Below are 24,959 nucleotides of genomic sequence, written 5' to 3'. Positions count from 1 at the left end.
CTCCACGCTGCTTCTGCTCCAGGCACAGGAGATTTGAAAGTATGTGCTAAAGGTCCTGGGACCATGACAAAAGTCAAATCTACGTGGATGCAATGGGTCACCAAGTAAACAGAAGGAAATTTAACTATTTGGAACAAAATAGCAGTAGCATCAAACACATTTTGGGATGTACAGATACCACAAGCAAATAGAGCCATGTATTTGACCAGTTACAGCATATTTAATCTGATAGTTTCCCACTGCTTCAAGAAAGGTAAATTAAAAAATACACAAAATTACACTGTCAGCATACAAACGGATGATGGTTTTTATGTGGCATATTCCAGCACTGAATGCATAAACTTCTAAATTAATGAACTAAAAGCTTCTTGCCTTTTATTTGTGATGTCCCAAACACAAGAGAATTTGTGACTATATAAGGGTGTGTAGAGAACAGATTGCGACTGACATTCTGAGCAAAAACAAGCAGAGCAAAGATAGGCATGACTGTTCCAATAAACATCAGACAATTTTGCAATGCATATGCAAGTCTGAACTCTCTCCAATTTTCAAACAGCTATATAAAACCATCCCACCCAAAAGCTTTGATATTTATATTAGGATTGCTTACTTCTTTTTCCATCACTGTCACTGTTTAACAATTAAATGGGACCCCCTAGGAGAGAAAAGGTCAGACATCTTTTTGTAATGAATTAAAATTACAAATATTTTATTGGTAATTTGGAATGTTTACACTGCTTGATCCACAGAAGTTGCTATTTTAAGTGAACACAGAAAATGAAATATAGAATTATTTTACATAGCTATACAGAACAATTTTTAAAAATCCTTTAAACATTATTTCAGTACGTACAATATTCTCTTGCTAAGCCAGCTGTGTCTTAAGACCTGTTTGGGACACTGAAACATCACAGCTCACAGCAGATGCTCTACAACCATCAACTTTTGCATTTGATTCTCTGAGGTTTATTAGCAGTGTTTCAGTTCAGTTTTGGTGAATTCAGAGCAGCTGGAGAACTTAACTGCTATCTGAAGGCCAAAACCCAGAGTTGTGATGTAGTTCTTACAAGCTGTTTTTTTTTGGTTTTTTTTACCTTGAGCCATGCTGTGTGAACTCTTCAGAGCACTGGGACAGATGACTCTTACTCTGTCACAGCACTCTGGGTAAGCACAGTCAAACTCCTATAAAGACGCTTGTGTCCCTGTGCAGTTGTTCTGCTGCCTGTGACTCTGAGGATTAGAGAACATTGGACTGGATGTCTTACCCCACAAGTTGATTTCACCCTCTTTTCCTATGTTTTCTAATCAACTCCTTAAAAAAAAAAATTATTTAGCTTTTTCTCTTCTTTTGTTCAAAGTAGCAAATATCAGATGAGTTTTTAAAGAGCTGTGTTGGGCTCTAATTCTGCTTGAACTGAGTTGAATGGTTAAATGTTTACTGATTTCAGTGAATGGAGGAACAAACCTGTTCTGAGGATTTCAGAAAACACCTGTGTGGAGCATTAAGAGATTTGACCTTAGAACTGTGTAAGAACAGAAGTTTTGAAATGCTTTATTACAGTAAAGGAAAGGTTCAATAAAAATAGTGCTTTGAATGATAATGAAAAAATAACAAAGAGTGTACTTATATATGAACCCAAGAAGGAGGCAGTATATATGATCTTTATTTGCAAAACCTAAATATCTGACTTAGCAAGACTTAACAAAGAATTAGTCCAGGAAAAAATGAAAAGTATGTTACACAGTTGCCAATACAGCAGCTATATTTTAAATACAAATAACAATAATATACATGTACAATATTGCAGCGATAGAACTTGATGAAAATAACACTGATCAGTATCAAATCTATGATTTCACTTATTATTCATCCTTAACAGATGAAACACATTTCACAGAAATAGATGCAGGTAGGGTGATGTGAAGTGATATTCATGGCTTACCGTGAGAAAGTTACCATGAAAATTAATGTAAAAATGTAAAGAAGAAAACCTAAAATAGATTTTTATTTATAAAAGTTCAGCATTATAGCAGCTGGATGTGGTGTGCTGCAGCAAGATGGTAACAGCAACCTTATGGCACATACCACACACGCACATACACTCATGTGCCCATGCTCAAATGCATGTGCAGGGGTCCTCCTCACCTTGATTATACAAGCATTCACTTTCCAGCTTTTGATGGGGGCAACATCAGGAATGGTGCTCATCACCCCATTTTTAGTTGTCTGCAAGGTAGCTGTAGCTACCTAAAGTCAGAAACCCACCTAAGGCAACATCAGCTGAACATTTTAATAGAAGCTGTTTTTATCCTGAGCACATTTAAGGCACTTTAGTAAAAAAATCTGAAGTTAATAATCAAGACTAGAAAAAAAGGTAAAAATCCTTACATATGAGATCTGGAAATTTAAAAGAAAAAAATTCCTGAGTTTTGATAAATAATTTTATTATAATAAAATACCAAGCCTATTGAAAATGTGTATTTTATAAAAGCATGTTATATGACCATTTTTCTTGAAAAACTCATGCCTTAGAGCATGAAATATGTTAATAAGTCTTTGGGGACATCTGTAACAAATTAATAGGAAATGAAAAGTCAAAGAAGGACCTGTCATGTATATACAAAACATGCATTGCTCCCGGCAATGCACATCGTGTTTACTACAGGCATCTTTATCTTTTTCTGTTCTTGCAGGGTCCTGCCCATATCTTAATACTTTACAATTAATTACATTTCACTAAACTATTTACAGAAGGAGAAACTAATCACACATCTTCTTACACCCATAAATATGGAACTACAGAAGTAGAATATATTTTAAAACAGTATGAAGGTGAGTATGCTACATAGTACTGCTCTCTAGAAGTACAGTTCATTAATTATTTCTTTATGATGATTTAAATCTAAATCAAGATAGACGTTTATATTCTCTCTTTTTACCTTGGTTACATTTTTTTCCACCCAGTATTTCTAAAATAATTTGCCCCAAGGTAGTATTTGGATTGCAAAAACTGTTGTAAATTGTCACAAAAGTATCTCCAGTAAAGAACCATCAGGCTCTGGAGTGCCCACTTTTTACACAGGATACAATCCATTTGTTTTCAACTAAAAATAGCCAAAATAATAGCTGTAGTTTGTATGTTTCTACTAGTATTGATTTTTTGCTTTTGGTGTGTTTTTCTCTCCTTTGCTATCTGTAAACTCAAATACTCATACTCAAAGTGCTGGCAAATGCACTGAAGACGCACAGTGGCTACAGAAAGGAATTTATAGAGCCCTTGGGATGTTTCTTCTTACAATAATAGGTAAAAACAATCATCAAAGTAAAATGCACTTTTGGATTTACTGCATCCTTTAATATTTTCAGTAGCTAACATAATATACCTGATAAAAATTCTACTTTTTAACATTTAGACTTCTATTACACAGTATTTCATGTTTTATTTAAAAAAAAAAAAAACTCACAATAGCGATGGTGGTTAATTTGCTTTATAAAAGATAATACATTGAGTTATATATAATAATGGCTTTGATCCAATTAACTTGATATTATGCTGCTTAATAATTACTGTGACTTCAGTTCCTACAACTGTTACAGAGAATACAAACGATCGCTTAATGTACAGGAAGTGGGGATCATTTGGAAGTGCTGATTCAGAAGTATTCAAGTGCTAACAATGACTTGTTCTTTCTATGCTTTTCTTCATGTTCCATAAATGATGATTTCATAAATGTCCGTGATTTTCAACGTGACACAGTTTTAGGGCAATTTTTTTTTTAACGTTCTTTTTTTTGTGCAAATACAAAACTAGATTTTTCTGGATGTTACCATCTTGTTAAAAGTAATTGCCACTTTTACTTAAAAAGGCACCAGCATTAATGTAAGAGAATATACCTTTTATGCTTGTTTTATGAAGAGCTGTACTTGTTACTGGAGCGGAAATTATCATATCCGTGATCATTAGCTTTGAACTTTAAACAGGACTGCCTTTCCTCTAGGGACAACAGATCTTTGGATTGGCACCAGCAACACAAGCATGACTGTTAAAATAAAAGAAATAAACATTTTACATCATTCTGGTTTTGCACATGTGGCAAAATGCACTGAAAAGCTGCCCTTTCTCAGGGGTAGAGTAGGAAATGGCAAATGTGCAAGCTGCTGTTCTGGGACTGGAGCATAAAGCACAGAAATGGGGTTGAACTCTGAGCTGCTCAAATGGCACCATTAGCAAATTTACTGCTGAAGTACAGGAAGAGTTATACTGAGTAGTTATATGCAGTAACAGCCACACACATACCCCTTCAGATCTGGACTGCAATTCTAAATACTTCTGAAAATGAAATTATGACTCCTTGTTGTCCTTTCTCCTATAATCTTTCTTGGGGAAGAAAAATGTGCTTTCTAAGCACAATGCTGCTATTTAGCTCATTGTTCTGAGGTGGAAAAAAGAGAAGTTAGAAGGGTGAAAACCTACATACAATTCACACATTTACTAAATGTATTGCAGATCTTTTTCTCATGGTCCTGTCTGGCCTTTGGGCGCTGGAAATACCTTCCTCACACCCACTTACTTCCATTCTCTGGATGCTGGAGATCTCTTACATTCTCTCAGCTCCAGTGACTCTTTCAAGGAGCCAGAAGCATAGACAGGGAGGACTAAGACAACTGCAACCTGTGCTGGCACAATTATATGGCAAATACATTAACAATACTAGAGGTAGAGCTGCCTGGCTTCTGACTGAAAGATGTTTTCGTCTTGCTAGTAAGGAATTTAAACAGCCAGGCAATAACTGTAGTTGTGGCCAGTGCTTAAATGTTTGGCAAGAAAAGAAAAATTGAATAATTTGCCATAGGCAATGTAAGGACTCTGATACAGCCTCTAAAGATAGTAAGCGTTCACAAAAAAAGCCCAAATTTTCATATTTTCCAAGCAGACATGAAGGCTGAAGGACTGATGGGCTGCAAACCATATGCAGTTCAGAGCCTGAAAGCCTGTGTGGATAATTAGTGCCCAGCTCTATTCACTCAGACCAAGCCAGAACTACGAACAGGTCTGTCTCACAAAATGGTGGTGCTGGAAAGGGACAAGTAGAGATTTGCACCCTCTGCCTTACATGACTGATTGAAGTGCTCAGTCAGGATGAGGGAGGCCAGGGTCAGCACCCTCCCTGTCAGGATGCAGCGGATATGGCTACGTGAATCTCTGCAGCACAGTCTGAGTCTGCTTTGTCAGTGCTCTGGAAGTAGCTGGGTGCCAGTTTCAGTCAAGAAGTGATGTAGCACTGATTAGCATGGTCTCCAGAGGGTTTATTGTACACTCTGCTCTTTTGCTTTCTCTTTTGGTTCCCATCAAACCTTAGCTCCCTCAGACGGAACTTCAGCAGGAGAGGGAGAGAACATTTACCATAACCCAATTAAAATTTAAAGTAAAATGTAATGACCATTTAAAACACTTTGTGCATGTTAAGAAATGAATTTAAGGAACTACTGACGTCATCTTTTAACCAGAGAAGCAGTTCCCAGCAGCCACTTACCTTAAAGCAGTTTTGGAATCTTTTGCTCACCAAATACAGAGCTATTGGATTGATGCAGGAGTTCAGTGAAGCCATGTTAATACCAATGTAGTCCATCACAAGAAAAAAGCTGTGTGGAAATTAAAGTGAGACTTCTCATTTGCTCTGTAACGGCTTAGTAGAGGTTTACAACTATTGGACTCAGTTTCACTCAATCAAGACTAGCTATTAAATGTAATAGTAATGGGGCTTATATTAACAGGATTAACTCATGCAGGTAAGTGTTATTTGCAACAAAGTCTGAATCAGAAGATTCTTGTGAAAGTAATTTCAGGAGATCCATCCATCTTAACTTTTGGAAGAAGATGTTCACAAGATCTTTTTGCACATACTGAATTCTAGCTGCTCTGTTGAAAGGGAAAAAAGGAACCCTTTCTATTCTCATAGCACCACATGACAAAAGAATAATCCCAAAAAGGATCGGGAGGAAGATGGCGAAAAGAAAGGGAAATCCACACAATTTTCTTTCTCTGCTATTGGAGTGAAACCAGAGGGTCCTGGATGAAGAAGCAGGGACAACTCTAGACATACAGAGTAAGCCAGTTCAATAGGAAATCCAAATACGCTTATGGAGAATGCCCACAATAGACAGACATTTTATTTTTGCATTCTTACCTTAAAAGTTCACATCTGTTGGGGTCCTTCTGATCATAAATAGTGAGTTTCAAGATTCTGCTTAAGTGAAGTGGGAGCCAACACAAGGCAAAAACAAGTACCAGACAGAACACAGTTTTGGCCACCTCACGTCTCTGAGAAGAAAAATTGGACAGAACAGTGTTACAACTCCTCTCTCTCTGGATTGTTGCTGTCTTCTAATATCCAAATGTTTAATAAACAGAATAAAAAAGCCTATTAAAATAGGAGTTAGGAAAACATCAAATAGCTTATTTTCTTGGAATATGTGCTTGATCTTCTCAATTGTTTTAGATGTCTCGTAGTGATTCAATGTATCTCTTATTTCAAGAAATATGAATAATAATATGAAAAATCGAGGTCATGAAAACATTAATTTAAGCAATAATTTAAATTAAAAATAGGAACATATTTGTCTCCCTGATCACTTTCAAATACCAGCTTGTTTTCAATTGCATTTCCTTGTGCTTTGATCTCACATCTTATTTTAAATGCCCCAAGAGATTCCAATTAGAGCTCTAAGCAGGTAAGAGGAAAGGAGCATAAATACGCATTATAGAACAAACATAATTTAATTCTAGTGACATCTGATGTTTGTGTCTGGGGCACTAGTACCTTGGATTGTATGCTGGAATATGTTATATTCTGCTAACATATACTGCTAACCTCACTAGGTTCAGCAAGAACTTGCTTCAACATAATTAACAATTTTATAGCACCACCTTCTAGACCAGAAGCATGAAGACTTCAGTTTGCATTACAAAATAACCAACTCTGATTATAGTAAAGAAGAAATAAAACTTATAAAACCTGAAACATTAAAACCAAACAAGAAAGAAGCAATTTTGTGATTTTCAGTTAAAATCTTAGGTTCCTGAGGGTTCTGATATATATGTATGTATATGAGATCAGTAGCACCACTGCTAGGAAAGTTCTTTTTGCTTCTAAACCTGAAATCATACAAGAACAGAATGATGTGGCAGGAAAATCAATGAAGTTATTAGTTAGCCTGTCTACAGTTAGAGAGTGGTCAGGGATAAAATTTACCTGTTTTAAGTGGTCATTTAAAGCAATCTGCATCCCACTTTTCTTTCGTAACATCTCACAAGTCATGAGAGTATAGAAAAATGCTGTGATAGCCAGTGGCAAACAGAAGTAAAAGCTGAACAGCCACCAGTCTTTAGCTTGCTTGTAGAACTGTAAAGAAAAGAGGAAAACAAAAACACAGTTAGGAATTAAATGCTGAGCATTTTGCTAGGTGTGCTGTAACTAATTGGTCAGTCTGTCCTGAAAAGTATTTCTGTAAGGTGTACATTACAGGCGAGAAAACAGGACAAGACAGCAGATGCTCAAAGCCCACAAACAGCCAAAGATTTCTGAATGCTCTTCTTTGAACCAGTATGCTTCAGAGAAATGTATTTAATTTGAACATTATATTCACCTACATGTCACATACGCCTGTGCACATTACAATCCGCACAGCGCTGTGAAGATCCAAGGAATTCTCCCAGGGATTTTATCAATGTTAGTGACTTACCATCATAAAGGATGTTTTCTGCGTGGGGTGAAGCAAGCAGATTCTAAGATACTTTCCTCTGTACTCCATTGTAATCATGTCAAATGCAATAGCTTCTGGAACAGCCAGTATCACTGATATGACCCAGATCAGGACAATTTCCACAGCAGTCCACTTTGGCACTCCAATTCCTTTAATGCGACTCCAAGAAGCAACTGCTCGGTACCTGAAGCAACAGCACACCTTTACCAATTCAAAGTACGAGAAAACTCACCCAGTTTAACTGGCTTAAATGCATCTAATTTGCATTGTACCAGCTGACTAGAAAGGTGAATTTGAGCCAATGTTCATATAGAAAACAAATTAGAGACTTCACTGAAAAATGTGTCTCACCTGTCTATACTGAGGGCACACAAACTCAGCACTGTGATGCCCACCGACGCCTTTTGAATGAAGGGCACTAATTTGCACATTTCGACACCAAAGGGCCAGTCCTCTGCAAGCAGCTGTGAAAAGAAAACAACAATTATTTAAAAAAAAAATCATTCCCAATGCTGAAACATGGAGTTCTGTCTTGACTGTTTTCCAACAGGTCTTGTCCTACAAAGACTGGCTGAATGGGGTTTGTTCAGTCTGGAGAACAGAAGGCACCAGGGAGACCCTGTAACAACTGTTCAGTACCCAAAGGGGACTGGAAAGAGGGCTGGAGCGGGACTTTTTACAAGGGCATTTTGTCATAGAACAAAGGGAGAAAGGCTTTAAATTGAGATATTGTGAATGCCCCACCTCTGGAAGTCTTCCAGGCCAGGCTGGACAGGGCACTGAGCAACCTGGTCCACTGAAAGATATGCCTGCCCATGCCATACCATGGAGTTTGGAACTAGACAACCTCTAAAGTTCAAGTCAAACCATTTTACGATTCTATGCAAAACTTAGTCGAGAAGAACCTTTTCACAAGGGAACCCCTGAGGTGTGTGTCCTGAAAACTAGACAGCAGTAATGTAGTCACTCCCTGGTGGGACAAGAATATCACTTAAGCCTTAGTCCTGGCTCCTTAAGCCCTGCAAACTCCACTCCTCTTGCTTCTAACTTCATCATGCCAGCATTTATGGGAAAAAATGACAGAGCAGGTCTTCCTCATCTAGGAATTGTCTTTATCTGCCTTGAGTTAGGAGTTTTCTTATTCCAAATAACACACCCTTGACCAGAAATACAAAAAATTGCTTGAGGCTGATCAGAATAGGGACAAAGCCAGTAAGTAGTGCATATCTGGGGTTGGGTTTATTTGAAGCTTAGTGTCTAGGCTCCATCAGCTGAGAAGTCAGGCAACACTGGAGAGAAATGTATCCCCCACTGTTTTTAGCTGACCATCTGATAACAAAATTAAAGGACCCGCTGGACACTCAAGGAGCATAGGCGGATAAAAACAGCAGGTAAAATCATCAGATGAATCCCTCACTAACAGTCTTTATTGACCAGTTTACCAACATTCTGTATAATAATACCAAAAGGACTATCTGCACATTCAGCATACCTCTAAGTACTGAGAAATAGAGAAAAACAGCACAATGCATTTCGGGTTGGCTCACTTACACTTTGAATCACGCCCTTTAAAGGAAATCTTGTCACGTTCCCAGCTGCACATTTTATCTGATTTAGGGGAAAGGATTTACTGGACACAGAAAGTGTTTTCTTCGTCACAGCTTCGTCACAGCTGATTCTATGAACAGACAAACGTCTGTAGCCTCAGTTTAGCAACATTTAGCCTTTGAACTCTGCTGTGAGCTTCTTTGATGGTCAAGTACATCAGAAAATCAGCCAGATCTTCCAGTTTTCATTAAAACAACATTCTCCACAACAAGGTTGTGCCAAGAAATAGACGCAATTGTTATACAGAAGAGTAAACTTTTGGAGTTTCTGTAATTAGTTAGATTATCTAAGCCCATCTCTGTTTTTCATAACTTTCTTCAAATGAGGTCTTTGGAACCTATTGCAGATATAGGGCTATAAAATGGAAAAGGAGACAAAAGAATGAGGACTACCCAAAGGAGACTGGAAAATCTTTCCCTTGGCTTGAGTCTCTCCCAACAACTCATCTAAGAGGGTAGTAAGAATGGAAGAATAGCTCATCCTACTGTGTGGATGTTTCTGCGAACCAGAAGGGCTACAAAGTCTCTAAGGTGGGTTCTGGACAGGTTGGATTGATGGGCCAAGGCCAAGCGTATAGGGTTCAACAAGAATTGGGTCACAACAGCCCCATGCAGTGCTACAGGCAGGAAAAGTGGGGAAGTGACTGGAAAGATCTGTCAGAAAAAGAACTGAGAGTGCTAGTAACACCTGGCTGAACATGAGCCATCAGTGTGCCCAGGTGGCCAAGAAGGCCGATGGCATCCCAGCCTGTATTAGAAGGACCAGGGCAGTGATTGTCCCTGTATTTGGAACTGGTGAGGCCACACCTCAAGTGCTGTGTGCAGTTCTGGGCCCCTCACTACAAAAAAGACATTGAGGTTGAGGTGCTGGAGTCTGTTCAGAGAAGGGCAACAAAGCTGGTGAAGGGTCAGGAGAACAAGTTGTATGAGAAGCAGCTGAAAGAGCCGGGATTATTTAGTCTGGAGAAGAAGAAACCTTGTTGTTTACAACTGCCTGAAAGGAGGCTGTAATAAAGTGGGGGTTGGCCTCTTGTCCAAGTAAGATACAACAGGACAAGAGGAAATGGTCTCAAGCTGCACCAGGGAAGGTTTAGATTAGGTATTAGGAAAAAATCTCACTGAAAGGGCTTTCAGGCATTGGAACAGACTGCTCAGGGAAGAGTTAAAAAAAAAAAAAAAAAAGATGTACACATGGCTCTTGGGGACACAGTTTAGGGATGAACACAGTGATGATGGCAAGGTAGACGGTTGGACTTAAGGATCTTAAGAGATCTTTGCCAACCTTAACTATCCTATGATTCTGTAACTGAAAGTAGCCACAGAGTTGCTTGCTCACATTGGTTTGGTTCAGCAATGTCCTTATGCAAAACATACATGTCCATCTAAATGTAAACACATGGCCCATAAGAATTTTTTGACGAGTCCTGATATAATTTAAATATAATTTTATTTGAACACAAAGGAAGTTAAGAACATTTCATGACCATTGGCTTTTGAGAATCTCTATAAAGTGTCCACCAGTATTTTCAGATACCAGAATACCTCCAAATACCTGCTTTAGCTTTGTGATGTAATGGGATCTTTGAAATAACAGCAGTAGACAAACTGCAACATGGCCCAGCTTTCTATTTCTTCAAGAATCTACTTAAATAAGACAATAAATACAATGCCTCTGCAGAAATGAAACAGAAAAATAAATTCTAAGGATTTATGTTTCTCAAGAATTTTATGGAAAGTAATAAAACAGAGGAAGTTGGGATGAGGTTGTAATAACCATACAGTTATGTGATATGGGGAAACAACACAGTCTGTAATTAAAGTATTTTCAGTAAAGCCTCTCCCTGAGATGGCTTCTGAATATCTGTAAGGGGGGGACAGTAACAATCTGCTATTAAAACTGTAATGTCAATAATTACCTGTATTCTAAATTTACACCCTACATAATTGAATGACACCTGGACTAATTTATATCAATCAGGCAGTGAACCTCCAGCCTTTCACATCTATTTGCCACAGAAATAGGAGTGGGTAGCAAGTACATTGAATACTTATTTATGGTACCTGCTGTACATCGTACATGAGTGTATATTACACTGGAGAGAACTCACTAAAATAGCATTTTAGTAAAATAAAATATTATTTTAAATATTATTCAAAAATAATATTCAACTTATTCAAAAAGTAAAAAAAACTTATTCAAAAAGTAAAAGTAAAATATTCTTTTCTTTGTAACAAATGCAAAACTTGGGTCAAATCTCTATTGCCAGGAAATTTTCAGAAAAACTTTTATTTACATCCAGCTGGTGTGCAGATACTCCCTGTCTCTCTTCCTTAAAATCACAACGGTTCAGCCACATGTTGTAGATTTCGCTGAATTAATACTTATCTCTCAGGTGCAGACAGTCACACCTGTGCTCCAAACTGACTGGATTTGAGCCAGCTCCAGTTTGGGATTATAGAGGCGTGGCACATGACTGAATGCAGTCTACTGAGAGACAGGGTGCATTAGCTTCGGTTTATCATAACATAAAAACATTACCTCCATTCAGCCAGCTTATATCAGGGCAGAATGGACATGCAGCTGTCTGCACTGGATTGCAAAAACATGTGCTTTATGTCTTGCAGCTGATGTATTGTGAAATTTGAGCATTTTAATGCATGAGTCACAAGTTTCCTTCTCTATCATGGTATTGCAAGTGGTTAATGCTATGGTTTACACCAAAAGCTTGAAAACATTAAGAAAGTAAAAGAAAAAAAATAATTAAAAAAAGGAATGTTTTGATTGCTGAACTATGTTTCCTTGATGTTCGTTCTCTGTATTGCTATCCCCTTCAAATACGGCCTTGAAGTACAGTGAAGATCCAATGTAAAATATTTGGGAGCATCATCCCTGTGGAGAATGATAATTCTTAGTGAAATACAGACATAGCCTATTGCAATTTTGTATGAGTAAAATTATACTCTTATGAGTCACAATAGGGTAGCTGTAAAATGATTGTCATTTTACAAATGACAAACGACTTGGAGCCATGAGGGGAGCCACTGCCAAGTGGCAGCAAAGACAAAAATAATGTTGTGTTTTTGTAAGTAAGATGCCAAGAGTAGTCTACCACTGGCTGTATTCCGAGTGACCTTTCCAATGTTTTATTGTCACTTATTTTACACAGGCGAAGTTTTAATTGCTGAGCAGCAGAAATGTGTTTTAGATGAAATAGATCAAAAGAAAAGGGAAAACATTGCAGAATGAAGTGAAATCACACTTAAAAGAACCAATACATCTGATGCACGCCCAGCCAACACTTTCTCAGACCAGACAGATCTGAGCCTAAACTGATGTGCAAGCTGCAGAGCTATGAAAGAAGCCCCAAGAGATGCCGTGACTCACAGACACACCTGCAAATCACAATTCCCACTCTGCTTCCTCTTAGTTGTGCAAGAACTGAAGGATGTTCTCAATCTGCTGCTGGAACAAGCCAGGCTGCGAGCACGATGTGCTGCTCTAGGGCCCAGCTGCTGTGGTCCCCAGACAGGAGGCTGATACCTGGCTCCAGCCCACTGCTGCTCAGGGGCTGCAGTAGGGCAGGAAGAAGCAGCAAAGCGTGCGAATATTCCTGTCAGTGCTCCAGTCCTGAGCAGTGAATGCACATGGGAAACGCGGAGCAGGAATTCGCGCTTCCGCCAAGCGGTGCGTTTACAGCTAGTCTCGTTCACAGGACATTGGACTTGATTTTCATCACTATAAACAGCAAGTTCAAGAGAAACCAGGCACACAGACATTTCAATATATCTCTGAAATGACTGGTAGATTTTCACCTGATTTTTTCTTTTTTGACACGGGGGGGATCATGCAGATATTTTACAGGGGCGAGTGTTTTTCAAAACAGAAAATTTGCCCAGGAAATTAAGGTTATGGTCAGGGATAACTCAGACAATATTACAAACTTATTACCATTTAGCGATGATTATGTCAGGGTGAGGGTCTCCCCTCTAGACAAGAAAACATATTTCTGGCTTTCAAGCATAGCTAGGAATGCTTTACTGATCTATCCAATAAAAGCGTAAAATCTTAATATGCAATTACTTTCTTTTCTTGTATCTTTATTATAACTCCTGTAAAATAAAGTATTTTTATAAGGTCATCTTGAAAATAACAGAAACTTCATAATGTGCTGTTGAAGTAAAGAATTTCTGCAATATCACAACTCCAGTGGAAGAGCTACATTAAAAGTAACTTAGAAAGCCATGCTGCTGTCAGATTGGGATGCATAAACACAGGGGAGATGAAAAAGCCAAAACAGACCAAAACTTGCTTTGAAATTTGTCACATGCATTTTTATACACGTGAATGTATACATAATGAAAAAAACTACTTCCAATTTACAAATCTATGCTAGTGTCATCAAACTTCAGTTTGGAGATACACCTTAAAAACCATTTATTGTGTACTTATAACAGCATTCAGACATTTCTACTACTCCATATACTTGACTTCAGAATGGACTGTTTCCATCTAAAAACAGAACAAAGTTACACCTCCCCACCACTGCCTGCAGAGTCCAGACAGGTTCTTCCACTGGACAGTTCAGATCTTTCTTAAGTGCCTGCACTTGCTCACCATAAAAGGTTCTCAAGCAAAACAGACTGCTAGCTTAATATGGTCAGAAATCAATATATTTTGTGTAAGAAATTCTAAGATAAACTTTGCAAGACCTCAAGTAAATGGTTCAGATCTTGAAAGAAAGGAAATGATGCATTTCTTCCAATAAAATGGCCACTATCTTGAACATTAGATGAACCAGTACCCAAGAGTTCTAAGGAATAGTGAGAATCCCTACTAGAGACAAGCACCCTGATTAGAAAGTTAAAAAAAGGTTGGCTTTATCATAATGCATGGCCTACAGGTACTTGCATTACAAGAGTTAGTAAGTTCATCACAAATAAATTTCCATGGAAATCTTTTTCAGAGAATAGCTGGACTAAAAAAGGAGCCAATTTGTGTCTGTGTGGTATATAGAGTCCCTAATCTGGCCTTTCTTGTATTTCCAGTGCTTGATAATGCCATATTATGTTAACCATAATTTTTATGTAATCCCTAAATTAAGTTAATGAAAATAAATCAGTGCCTACAAAGCTGACTCTGGCCCTTGATTAGTGGCATGGAAAAAGACCAGCTTTTTTTCTTTCCCTTGAATTTTTTTCTCCTCTCTTCTAGTGTGCTCTGAGAAAACCTATGACAGTATTGTCAGCTAGATATTCTTCCTCAGACATTTGTCGGTAGTCAGAGTTAAGAATGTCCCACAATAATGTGCAGAGCCTAGATTGCTCCCCTTGTTAAAAGTCCACTGGCATATGACAATAAATTGAATTTAATATACAGGAATAAATATCACAAAATAAGAAGGAGAGATGTTGTTTGAGTATTAGAAGAGAAAGAAGGTTATTGTGTGATTTTATTATGGTTTTTTTAAGCCTGTGAGAGGCAAAGCTAGGAATTTCCAGTCCAAATTGATGTTTTGGTTTAGACACAGGACTTAATAACTTTATTTACTTGGGAAAGGCAGCATAAACTGTGTAGAACCATATTGTCAGGTGGACTGTCTTGTCTTCTAAAGTTTAAGTGCAGAGAAGGACATAAAAACTCATTGACTACCTACCCTATCCTTCTGCTCCCTAACTGCTGTTTGCTACCTCAAATTAATAAGGACTTAGTCTGTTTAGTGGAGCAGCATAGGATCACCTGCATATCCAATTAGTACCAATTTTGCAAAGTATCTACACTGCCAAAACATCACATACTGCAGAAGGACTGTCTCAGACTTTCCTCTGCTTCCCATTCTGCAGCTCAGAGATCCAGGCGTTGCCAGACCATTTACCAGCACCCAGAATGACAAAAAGGTCAGCCAGGTTCTACATGCTGGAACTGAATGCCTTTCAAGCCCTTATTTCATAGCCAGTTTCCTAGCTGTGTGACAGATTCTAATAATTCTCCATTTTCTACTAAACATATTGCATGATATGCAAATTTAGAAAGTGCAATGGACTAATTAGCATCCTATGCATTGGACTGCATTTGCCTCCCTATCCAGGTAACACCTGTTTTTCTTTAGATACCCTTGATTTAGGAGATGTCAATTTTCATTTGTGCACTTTTTCAGCTACTTATGTATTCACTGAAATAGTCACAGGGGACATCTTTTTTAGTTATCCCTTTAAATACCCAATAAAAAGTTTATTCTGGTGCAGTTTTTGAATTGTCTCCTATGCGTCTGTCTGGTAAGTATTCACAGACACCTTCACACTTTCTAGGGCAAGTGTTGTGGAAAGAACTGCCGGCATTTTATTAACATGAGAAATTCACTGTTTTGTGCAGCTGCCTTACTGATGATGTGGTAGCAAATTGTGTATCTGGATCCCTTTAATGCCCTCTTAAATTGTTTCAAACTGCAAGTTACAATTGCTAAGTATACTTGATTTACTGAGGAAGCCTTTGCTTCTCATACTGCTGAGTGATCAAAGCCAGTTTTTTATTGCATTACAGTATGTATTCTCCCTGTTGCTCTGGAATGAAATGGGATGTAGAGTTGATAAAAAGTTATCAACTCAAACTGCCCTCAAAATTTTTGATTAACTAAACACAGTATCTAATAGGTGTTTTTTCTTTAAAAAAAAACCAACAACTTGCACTTATTCAAAAATTCTGTCTTAAAATAGCAAATATTTTACTCATTATCATAAGGAATAATATAAAGTGGTTATGGGCTCTTCAGTATGAGTAGCAGTGAGGGAGATTTAGCACCTGAGAGCCATTGCACAGCTCCTAGCATTATCAATAGCACAATAAAAATCCCAGACTTGCAGCTGGTGTAATATTTATTGGTTAGCGGTCTGACCCTTTATTCCTCCTGCTCCAAGCTACTCACAATGATACACTTGATGACATTCACTCTAGGTAAAAACTGAGGTATATTACTGCATATCAACATTAATTTTGAAATTATCACTGATTTGTAAAGCCTCATACTGAGAAGCTGTTACTGATTTAATCTTTTTGTTTTTTCTGTAAACAGACAAGTGATCTCTTTGCTCAATAAATTTTTTTACAAACCACATTTTTAAAGCAGTTATTTTGTTTTCTAAATTCCACCTTCATTCAAAAGAACACACTTCTCTCACAAGAATTAACAGAGTGTATAGTATAAAAATCATTGAAACTTCAAATCTGAGAACTATCATGTAATCCAAATTAACTGGAATGAATTTAACACAATGATGACATTCCCTGCTTTGCAATGCTTAAATACTTTAAAAGGATAAAGAGAGAAGATTCTCTCATCTCAGCAGCTTCTGGGATAATTATTATGGATTCAAAATCGTTCCCCTCAATGCAGCTTTCTAAAAGTACAAGCAACAATCCCGAGCTTACAATCATGCATACAAAGTGAAGAGAAGGTGATAGATGAAGACCCTTCTGTTCACTTTATGAAGTCACTGATGGGTGCTCAGGGATCCAGACTGTAAACTTTCAAAGCAGAAGGAGCTCTGTTATTTCCAGTATACCTTCAAAGAGTGCTAGGTTATAACTAGAGGCTGGATTCAACTGCCTGGTTAATTCCTTAGGACAAATGGATTGCACAAGCTGGGTAGAGAAGACAGGGGTTGTACTCTCTCCATAGCAAGCCTTATCAAATCAAAACACAGACTCTACTGAAGGTGCAAGAGGAGCAGGTGTGGCTCATTCCCTCTCAGCCGCTCATCCTGCAACACTGGCAAAGGGCGAAAGGGTTCGCAGCTCAGGAAAGCATCGTGCCTCCCAACCAAGAGATGTATAAAACCCATTAACTGAACGATCTTGGTTCCTCCTAGAAAAGCCCCCGTGCCAAAATTGACTGTACAGACCCATTTAAACTATCATGACCAAGCATGCCACAGCTGAGCACAAGGGACCAAGTGGTACCCACAGGAGAGAGTCTTCTGTGCCTCCCCTCCATTCCTCGACCAGCCCACTGAACAATTATCTACTGCATTTACTTCCTTTATCCCTGCGACAGCACCTGTTTCCAGGTGATTTTCAGAGCCTGGCCACTTCCATTCTGCCCCATTCCCATCCTGGAACGCTCAGAGAGATGGGACTGAGGCACAGAGAGGGTGCCATCTGCGACCACATCTGAGCAGAATACCACCCTCCGGCAGGGTTTTGTCGTGAAGTCCACGGGTGTTTCCCAGCCGGAAAGGGACGCGTCTCCCCGCGCCGGGGACGGGCATCTGCGGGGGCCGGCAAGGAGCACCGAGGGGTGACCGCCCGCTCCCGAATCCATCCCCGGCCCCTCCTCACCTTGTAGACATTGATGGGGATATCGATGATGATGTGGAGCAGGTCGCCCAAGGCCAAGCTGGCGATGAGGATGTTGGGGCCGTTCCTCATGCACTTGTTCTTGTAGATGATCCGCAGCAGCGTGGAGTTGCCGATGATGCCCAGGACGAAGACCAGGCAGGACACGACGGTGTTGATGTACTTGAAAGTCTCCTTGATCTCCGTCTGTCCCGTGCACATGGGGGGCGAGGCGGAGCGCGGCCTCCCTCCGGCCGCCCCCGCTCCCTTGGGCAGCGCGGCCGGGCGGGACGCGTTGTGCTCGGTGCCGCGCAGCGCGGGCGTCGCGGCCGTCGGGGGCGCGGCGGCGGCGCTCTGCCTGCCCGGGCCCGGCCGGAGCAGGGAGCCGTCCTCCTCGGCAGCGGCGCGGCAGCCGAGGAGCAGCAGGAGGAAGAGGAGAGCGGGCATGGCTGTGCGGCACGGCAGATTGCCCCCGCCGCCGTCAGCGCCGACCTGCGCGGAGAGAGGGGATAGACAGGGCGTCAGCTGCGGGGACACCGCGCCCCGCTCCTCGCTGCCCCGGGCGGTGCTGGCGCTGCGGGCGGCTCAGCCGGCAGCGAAAACCTGCGCGGCCAGCAGCCCCCTCCGGCCGGACCTGCTCGGCGTCGCCCCGCTCGTCTCCCCCTCACCTCGCTGAGCGGAGCCGAGCCGATCCTCCCCGCCCGCCGGCCCGGCGAGGCAAACACGCTCCGCCGGCTGTCGCCGCGCTCCGCGCCCCGGCTGCGTGTCCCCGCCCGGGCCCGGCTGCCGCCGCCCGCCTGCGATGGGCGCTCCGCTCGGGAAGGCGGCAGGGACGGGCGCTTGCGGCAGAGCCCGGTGTCCGTCAGCCGCAAACCAGACCCCGTGGCCAAAGTCGTGCCGGCGGCGCGGGCCCCCCCTTTTCTAAAACATTCAACAGCATCTGGCCCATCAGTCACAGCCAGACCCCACCCGCGTCCTCCGCCCCCAGCGCAGCCCGGCCCAGCCCCCCCGCCCGCCGGCCCGCGGAGCCTCCCATCACCGCTGTCAGGAGTCCCCCCGGCCGGAGGAAGGGCTCCAAGCCCCGGTACCGAGCAGGCCACCTGCGACCTCCCACTTGTCTTGTACCACGCTGAGTTGGCAGCCTAAAGAAGCAGACTTTGCGGGCTTTGGAACAATTTTTCAGGAGGGTTGTTACAAGAAGTATGGGCATTGCTGAAAGACAGTAGGGAGGAGGAGGGCACTTGCCCGCTGTCCTGTCCGAGGCTCACTCCCAGTATCTGGGTAAGGGATTCTCCCCTCTGCAGAAACCCCCTTGCACAGCCCGAGGGGCGCACACGCTGGAGAAGCTGCCTGTACAACGTCTACGAGTTTAGTGCCACGTTTAAGAGCTTCACAAATCCTTTCTTACATCAGAAACAGTGTTTTGACTGCTCTGAATCTGCAGTTCGGTTATCTGGTTGGTTGCCGCTTTGGGCAGCCTTAGCAAGGCGTCTGATCTCAGTGAACTCGTTCCAGTCGTTGCACTCTTTAGTGAAGCGTAAGCAAAGGAGGAAAGGGATTTGTACAGGTTTTTGTGGAGACTAAGAATAGCCTCTGCAGGTTGGAGGAAACTGCATGTCTAACTAAAGACAGGTGAATTTAAAACTGTTTTTCAGCATCTTTGCATGCATCTCCCTGATGTTCTTTTTCCTTAAATCATTCTGGACACTAAATCTTGAATCATGCTTTGTTACAGAAGCAACCTGCTCATCTACATTATTGACCTCTCCATATGGGAAAACACTGAAAACCACATGCATTTCATTCAAGAATTGGCCATCTGATTTATTTAATCTTTCCAGCATCTCCTGCTAACATATCCTTGCACTACTGGAGCAGGAAGCCTTTTCTTGTTCTCATTCAACTTTTCACATCTCCATCTTTGTTAAAAATACTTCTCTATTAAACACCTTTCCCATTCAATTGTTCTTGATCATTTTCCTCATTTATGTCACAGTGATTTTTCTTCCCATTTAAAATTACAATATATGTAGAATAAAGCCATTAAAGTCACTTCTAAACTGTACAAGGGTACCTGGAGGGTGATTGCACTCCAGCTGGAAGACTGATCTTTCCAAGTTCAGCCTTTCAAGACTTTGTTGTGCAACATGATTCATTTTTAAACATCATGTCTGATTCCTCTCCCAAAGATAAAAGTATGAACATTGAATTCAATATTATATTCTGAGCCCTAGGGATTTAAACAGCCTTTTCAGTTTTCATGTTTGCATTTTATCAATTTCCCATGCAGCAATCATAAGTGAACAATGTTTTGCTAAATGTAATATTGATTAAGAAACTCTTGCCAATTAACACACCATGAACTTTAACCTCAAAAAGCTTTTTTACTTGCAAGGTTCCAACTAAGTACCAAATGCTTCTATGTTGATCCAGATGATCAAGAAACATTTTTATTATCAGTTTTCTACTAGTGGCATCTCCATTGCTGCCACTTACTTCATCTCCAGAAGTTTTAGGAACAGCAATTTAGTTACTGAAATGTTTAATGTTAATATATACAAACTTAGTATATACAGAACTTTGGGCAGATGTTGACACCCAAGTCATGTTACTCTTTAATATTGTGCAAAATGAGTCCACATGAGAAAGAATCTAAGCTACTTCTGGCTGCAACTAGCTAAATTTACCACCCTTTTTTGTTTCTAGGTTTTTTCTGATATTTAAGGAATAAAATCCAGCATATGTTGTGGAATAAATCTGCTTTAATTAATGAAAATTAAAGGAAAACATTTTCACATAAATTTGTGTGAGGATTAAGATAATACTGTATTAAATACCAAGACCATATGAGATATCTTGGCAAATTAACTGTAATTTGAATGAAGATCAACTAACAAGGTTAATTTAGACTGCAACAAGAGAAAAACATCTGTAAATACAATAAACTCGTGCCCTTTAAGTGGCCTATGCTAATTAAGCTATGAAAGAAATTCCTGACTGAACCGTATAGAATACACTATTAAGATTATGTAAGCTGCTGCTAATGTGTCTGGCTTTCTTTTTTCTTTTTTTTTCTGGGAAGCAGAAATACTCCTTGTCCTATGGAAAGTTCACTTTTGTACAAAGCAGAGAAAGCTGGACCCTCCAGACTGCCTGTTACTCATTTTATTGTATTCTGCACTTCCACTGCATTTCATCCCACCAGATATTAACAATTATATGAATTAGCCAGTCACTTTTTAAATTATAAGTCAGATGCAACATTTTCATCAATGACTAATAATGTTTGGAGGGTTTTGATTTTTTGTTGTTTTGTTTTTTTTTCTAATTTGGAATGTCATTTTCAAAGTAAAAAGACTGAATCATCACCACAATGATTTTTAACAACAGAAAGACTTTAAAGACCATTATGTTACATGTAATATAAATCTTGAGAAGTGGCACAATTATGGCATTAAAAAGTCCTTTATATTAACAAGCTTATGAGACACACTGCAGGATTGTATATTTTAATTCATATAATACTTTATTGAATCAATGAGAATTTTGTTATGAGTTTGCAGGTACTTTTGCAAATCCCATTAATTTTCTGTTTATGTTGTTCAGCAACTAAAGCAGCCTCAGAAGTCTGCCCCATCAGTCCTGCTTTTCTTTCTATTGAGCCTGGTGGAAATTTGCCCACTAACTGGGGAAAATCTGGGATGAATAGAAAGAATAGCTCTCGGTGTGAGCCACTCATTAGATGCATGAGTTGTATTAAAGTCAGAAATAGTCCTCTCTGTTAGAGAAGTTGCTATAGAAACATTACCAGTGGCAATTTTGAAAGAATAAAAGTATTTTGAGAAACTGAGATATTAGGATATTGCAGGTTTGTAACTGCATATGTTCATGTAGGGGACAGATGATAAAAGAAGGATGGTATTATCTGTCTCATTTTTTTTTCTTAGTCTAAACTTACACAAAAAATATGGAATTCTTTTTAGTATGATGTGTAGCTATGCTTTGTCTTTGTCTACAAAGCTAAGCAACTTCTATAAATAATAGTGTTGTCTGTCAATTGCAGTGTGTTGACAGTATACCAAATTCTTAAAGCAACAAAATTTTTTATCATAAAAAGTTACAATAGAACCCCACTAGCAGATAGCACCAATGAAACATGAAGTTTGGATGAAGATACCTGTTTTCATGTAGATTACATTGTATATGATTGCAAGACCAAAACAATGAAGGACAATCAAATTGTACTAATAAGAAAACATTTGTATGTCTCATATAGTCTTTTTAATAAGAACTTGAGGATTTTTTTCAATGGAATTAAGTTCAAGCCTTTGAGTTAGACTGGTTGATAGCTGAAATTTTTCTTCCCATCTAGCTGTAAAATTAAAACCAGTATGCCACTTAGTAAAATTTATTCCACTCATCCTTCCTATTCAGCAGCAGCAAAAGAAATCACAAGGTAAATTACAGTTCTGAAACTGATATAGCAGTATGTAATTAAGTTGAAGTATAAACCACCCTGAATCCTTGTCTATTAAGGGAAAAGTTACTGAAATGGGTTTGGGGAAGTAGCTTCAGAAACAGCAGTTTTTCTGAGTTTTATGGAAATTATTAAAACTTTGTTTGTTTGTTCATTTGTTTTCCCCCCAGGATACTTCAATATAATAAAAGTGAACAAGCTTACTTTTAAATTCTAACTGTAATAGAAGTTTAGATCAGAATCACCCAGGAAGTCTAGATAAGATCAGTTGTTATAAAAAAAAGTAGATGTTTCAGCTGCTGTGTAATGTATGCATTTATACAAGGGAGGTGATAACTGACCATACATTGTTTATGTTACACAGAGACTACTCCAGGCAAGCTTTTCAAATCTTGATTAAATTCATTTCCAGACAAAATGCCTGACTAAACAAGAGCTGCAGTGATTCACTCATCCATGCTTTTCTGCAAGTGTGGCCATGTAATACAAACTACGTTCATCTGGATAGAGCAAATCTGCCATCACGTTCTGCCTTTAAAATGGACTGATAAGCTTCACACCAGTAAAATATTTTAGTAAAGAATCCTCAGAATAAGGAAATCCATGCTGTGAAATAAAAGAGAGATTTCATGTGCCAAAGAGCTGGCTGTCCACAGCATCTTGTTTACTTCATGCTTGGCTCTGCACAGGATGGTTCCACCTAGCTGAAAAATCAAATCTATTACCGTGGGGCCAGGCCTAAGTGGTTCTTGCCACAAGGCACTGAGGCTCATTCCAGGCAGTAATGAGACTGCACTTCCTAACAACTAAAATAGTCCCTGGGATCCTCTGCTTGTGTTGGAGAGGAGGACTCTTCCATTTCTTAGGCAAGAGTTGTTCCCCTGAGGGGACTTGATGATCGTAAGGATCTTTTCCAACTTAAGCGATTCTATGATTCTGTGACTTTTGCCAAACTGCACTGACAGACTTAGGGAAATAAGCAAGATATAATATTTAGATGCCGTATACCAAAGAGGTAGAAGTACTGTTTATATGGTTGACTGGAAGCTACTCAAATGCTCAGAGATCTTGAAAATCTTTCTACAGTTTATGTCATGACCTTGGGCACTACGATTTTCTCTTACATATTTTAAAAATATCTCATATGTAGTAGGTCCTTACTGATCAGATCTTTGAAGAAGCTCTTCACTTTTATTTCAAACAAATGTTGGGTTGAGAATGAAAATAGTACTTGGACATTTTCTCAGTTTTGGGTATTGGACATGGGAATATCTTTGTAGCTCATCAGCTCTCAATTCAGAGCACATCAAAGCACTGTCTTCTGCAGGTCAGCAAAGACTGATGCTGGCTATTATCTTTTAGAAGTTCCTAACATTGTTAGTTCTACTGAAAACTGCATTTTAGTAGGAGGTGTTTGAAAGGCCCAGGTCTAATGAATTGAAACCACACTCTTTCAAATCAGCACAGCTGCTTGATGACATGGCTACTTTAACTACATTTTTCAAAGTGTTGCTGAAGGATTTGTATCCTATATAGACATTCTGTAGTTACTACAGATGCATGTCTTCTCAGGACATTGACAAACAGAGCCCTTAATGTATTGAAAACAGGCATGTATCATTGTTACCTTGTGCATTTTGCAACAAAATCTACCTTCTAGAATTTAAAAATGTTGTCATGGAGTAATGTCTTTTTCTTTTATATGGTAAAGGCTCAAACTGTTAATATCTACTTTTACATAGATCTCTATTTAGTGCTAGAGGATTGCATGCTGTCAGCCAAGGCAGTACAGGAATTCTGTCTCAGATACTGTTTTATTTATAGAAGGTGTCCTCTGCAAGAAGCCACCACCTCTGACTTGTCATTGATTGTACTAAGATTTTCTGGGTTCAAAAACTTTCTTTCCCTTACAAAAATGTGTCACATTATTTTAACAGACTGAGGAATCTCAGCTTAAAGACCTTAGAGGGTCCTTTTGTTCAGGTGTATGGTCACTATTAAAATAATCCTTTAACATAACCCCTATAGGTATTGACTTGCAACCTCAAAGTCCCCCGTAAAAGACAGATCACTCTGTTGCTACATGATGGACTCTTCTCTTAGTTTGCTGTCCTATATTCTCCCAGGTGCATTGGAGTTGTTTTGCTTTGTTTTTCTGGAATCTGTTTTGATTTCTAAATTACTGTGGTTTTGTGTGACATTTTCTCCTGCTGTCTTTGGTCCTTCCATTGAGTAGGTTTGGTAGCCACAGATGCTATCATCAGAATCATGTAAGGGTTGAGGTTGGAAAGGACTTGTGAAGGTCATAATTTTTGTGTCTCTCTGTTGCTGTCTCTCCAGCCACTCTCTATCTCTTTTGGACTTGAGGAGCCCAGACCTCTGGCACCCAGCTGGCACAAACATGAATTATGTACAGGCAATCCACTTGCAGCCCTTAAGAGAGCATTACCATGCTTGTTTCTGAGTTCACAGATCTACAATAACATTTTGTAGATTATCTAAAAGCCCAGTCATATATTTGCTCTTAGAGCTAGCCACCATTCCCTGAAGTGGACTTCTTTTCTCCTAACAGCAATCTATTTTTTATCTCCAGGAAATTGAGTATTCTTGTTTCAAGAGGAACTCTCCAAAGCTACTTCCTGTTCAAAAATACATTTTGATTTCTCCAGGGAAAAGTTCTCCCTAACCTGTTTTTAGCTCTCTCCTATCCTTGACCTTTAGGTACCATTTTGTTGTGACCTCCCCTTCATGACCCTTCCTTTTCTGTTTTGCTAGAGAAGT

At 39.7% G+C, this 24,959-nt stretch overlaps 1 protein-coding gene across 1 annotated transcript; it reads right to left on the bottom strand.

Annotated features, from left to right (window-relative positions):
* Positions 1-692: 692 nt before the first annotated feature.
* Positions 693-18,609, bottom strand: EDNRB (endothelin receptor type B). The gene is made up of 8 exons (XM_015645183.3): positions 18,370-18,609; positions 17,705-18,193; positions 8,117-8,229; positions 7,745-7,949; positions 7,255-7,404; positions 6,190-6,323; positions 5,536-5,644; positions 693-4,041 (listed from the first exon to the last, which is right to left on the bottom strand). Exons 2-8 carry the CDS (start codon positions 18,146-18,148, stop codon positions 3,910-3,912), a joined length of 1,287 nt encoding a protein of 428 aa, XP_015500669.1. The 5' UTR covers positions 18,149-18,193; positions 18,370-18,609; the 3' UTR covers positions 693-3,909.
* Positions 18,610-24,959: the final 6,350 nt, after the last annotated feature.

Source organism: Parus major, chromosome 1 (assembly GCF_001522545.3).
Source record: "Parus major isolate Abel chromosome 1, Parus_major1.1, whole genome shotgun sequence".
NCBI classification, from domain to species: domain Eukaryota; kingdom Metazoa; phylum Chordata; class Aves; order Passeriformes; family Paridae; genus Parus; species Parus major.
The sequence above is the reverse complement of the archived record's forward strand: the minus strand, read 5'-3'. Positions and strand labels throughout refer to the sequence as shown.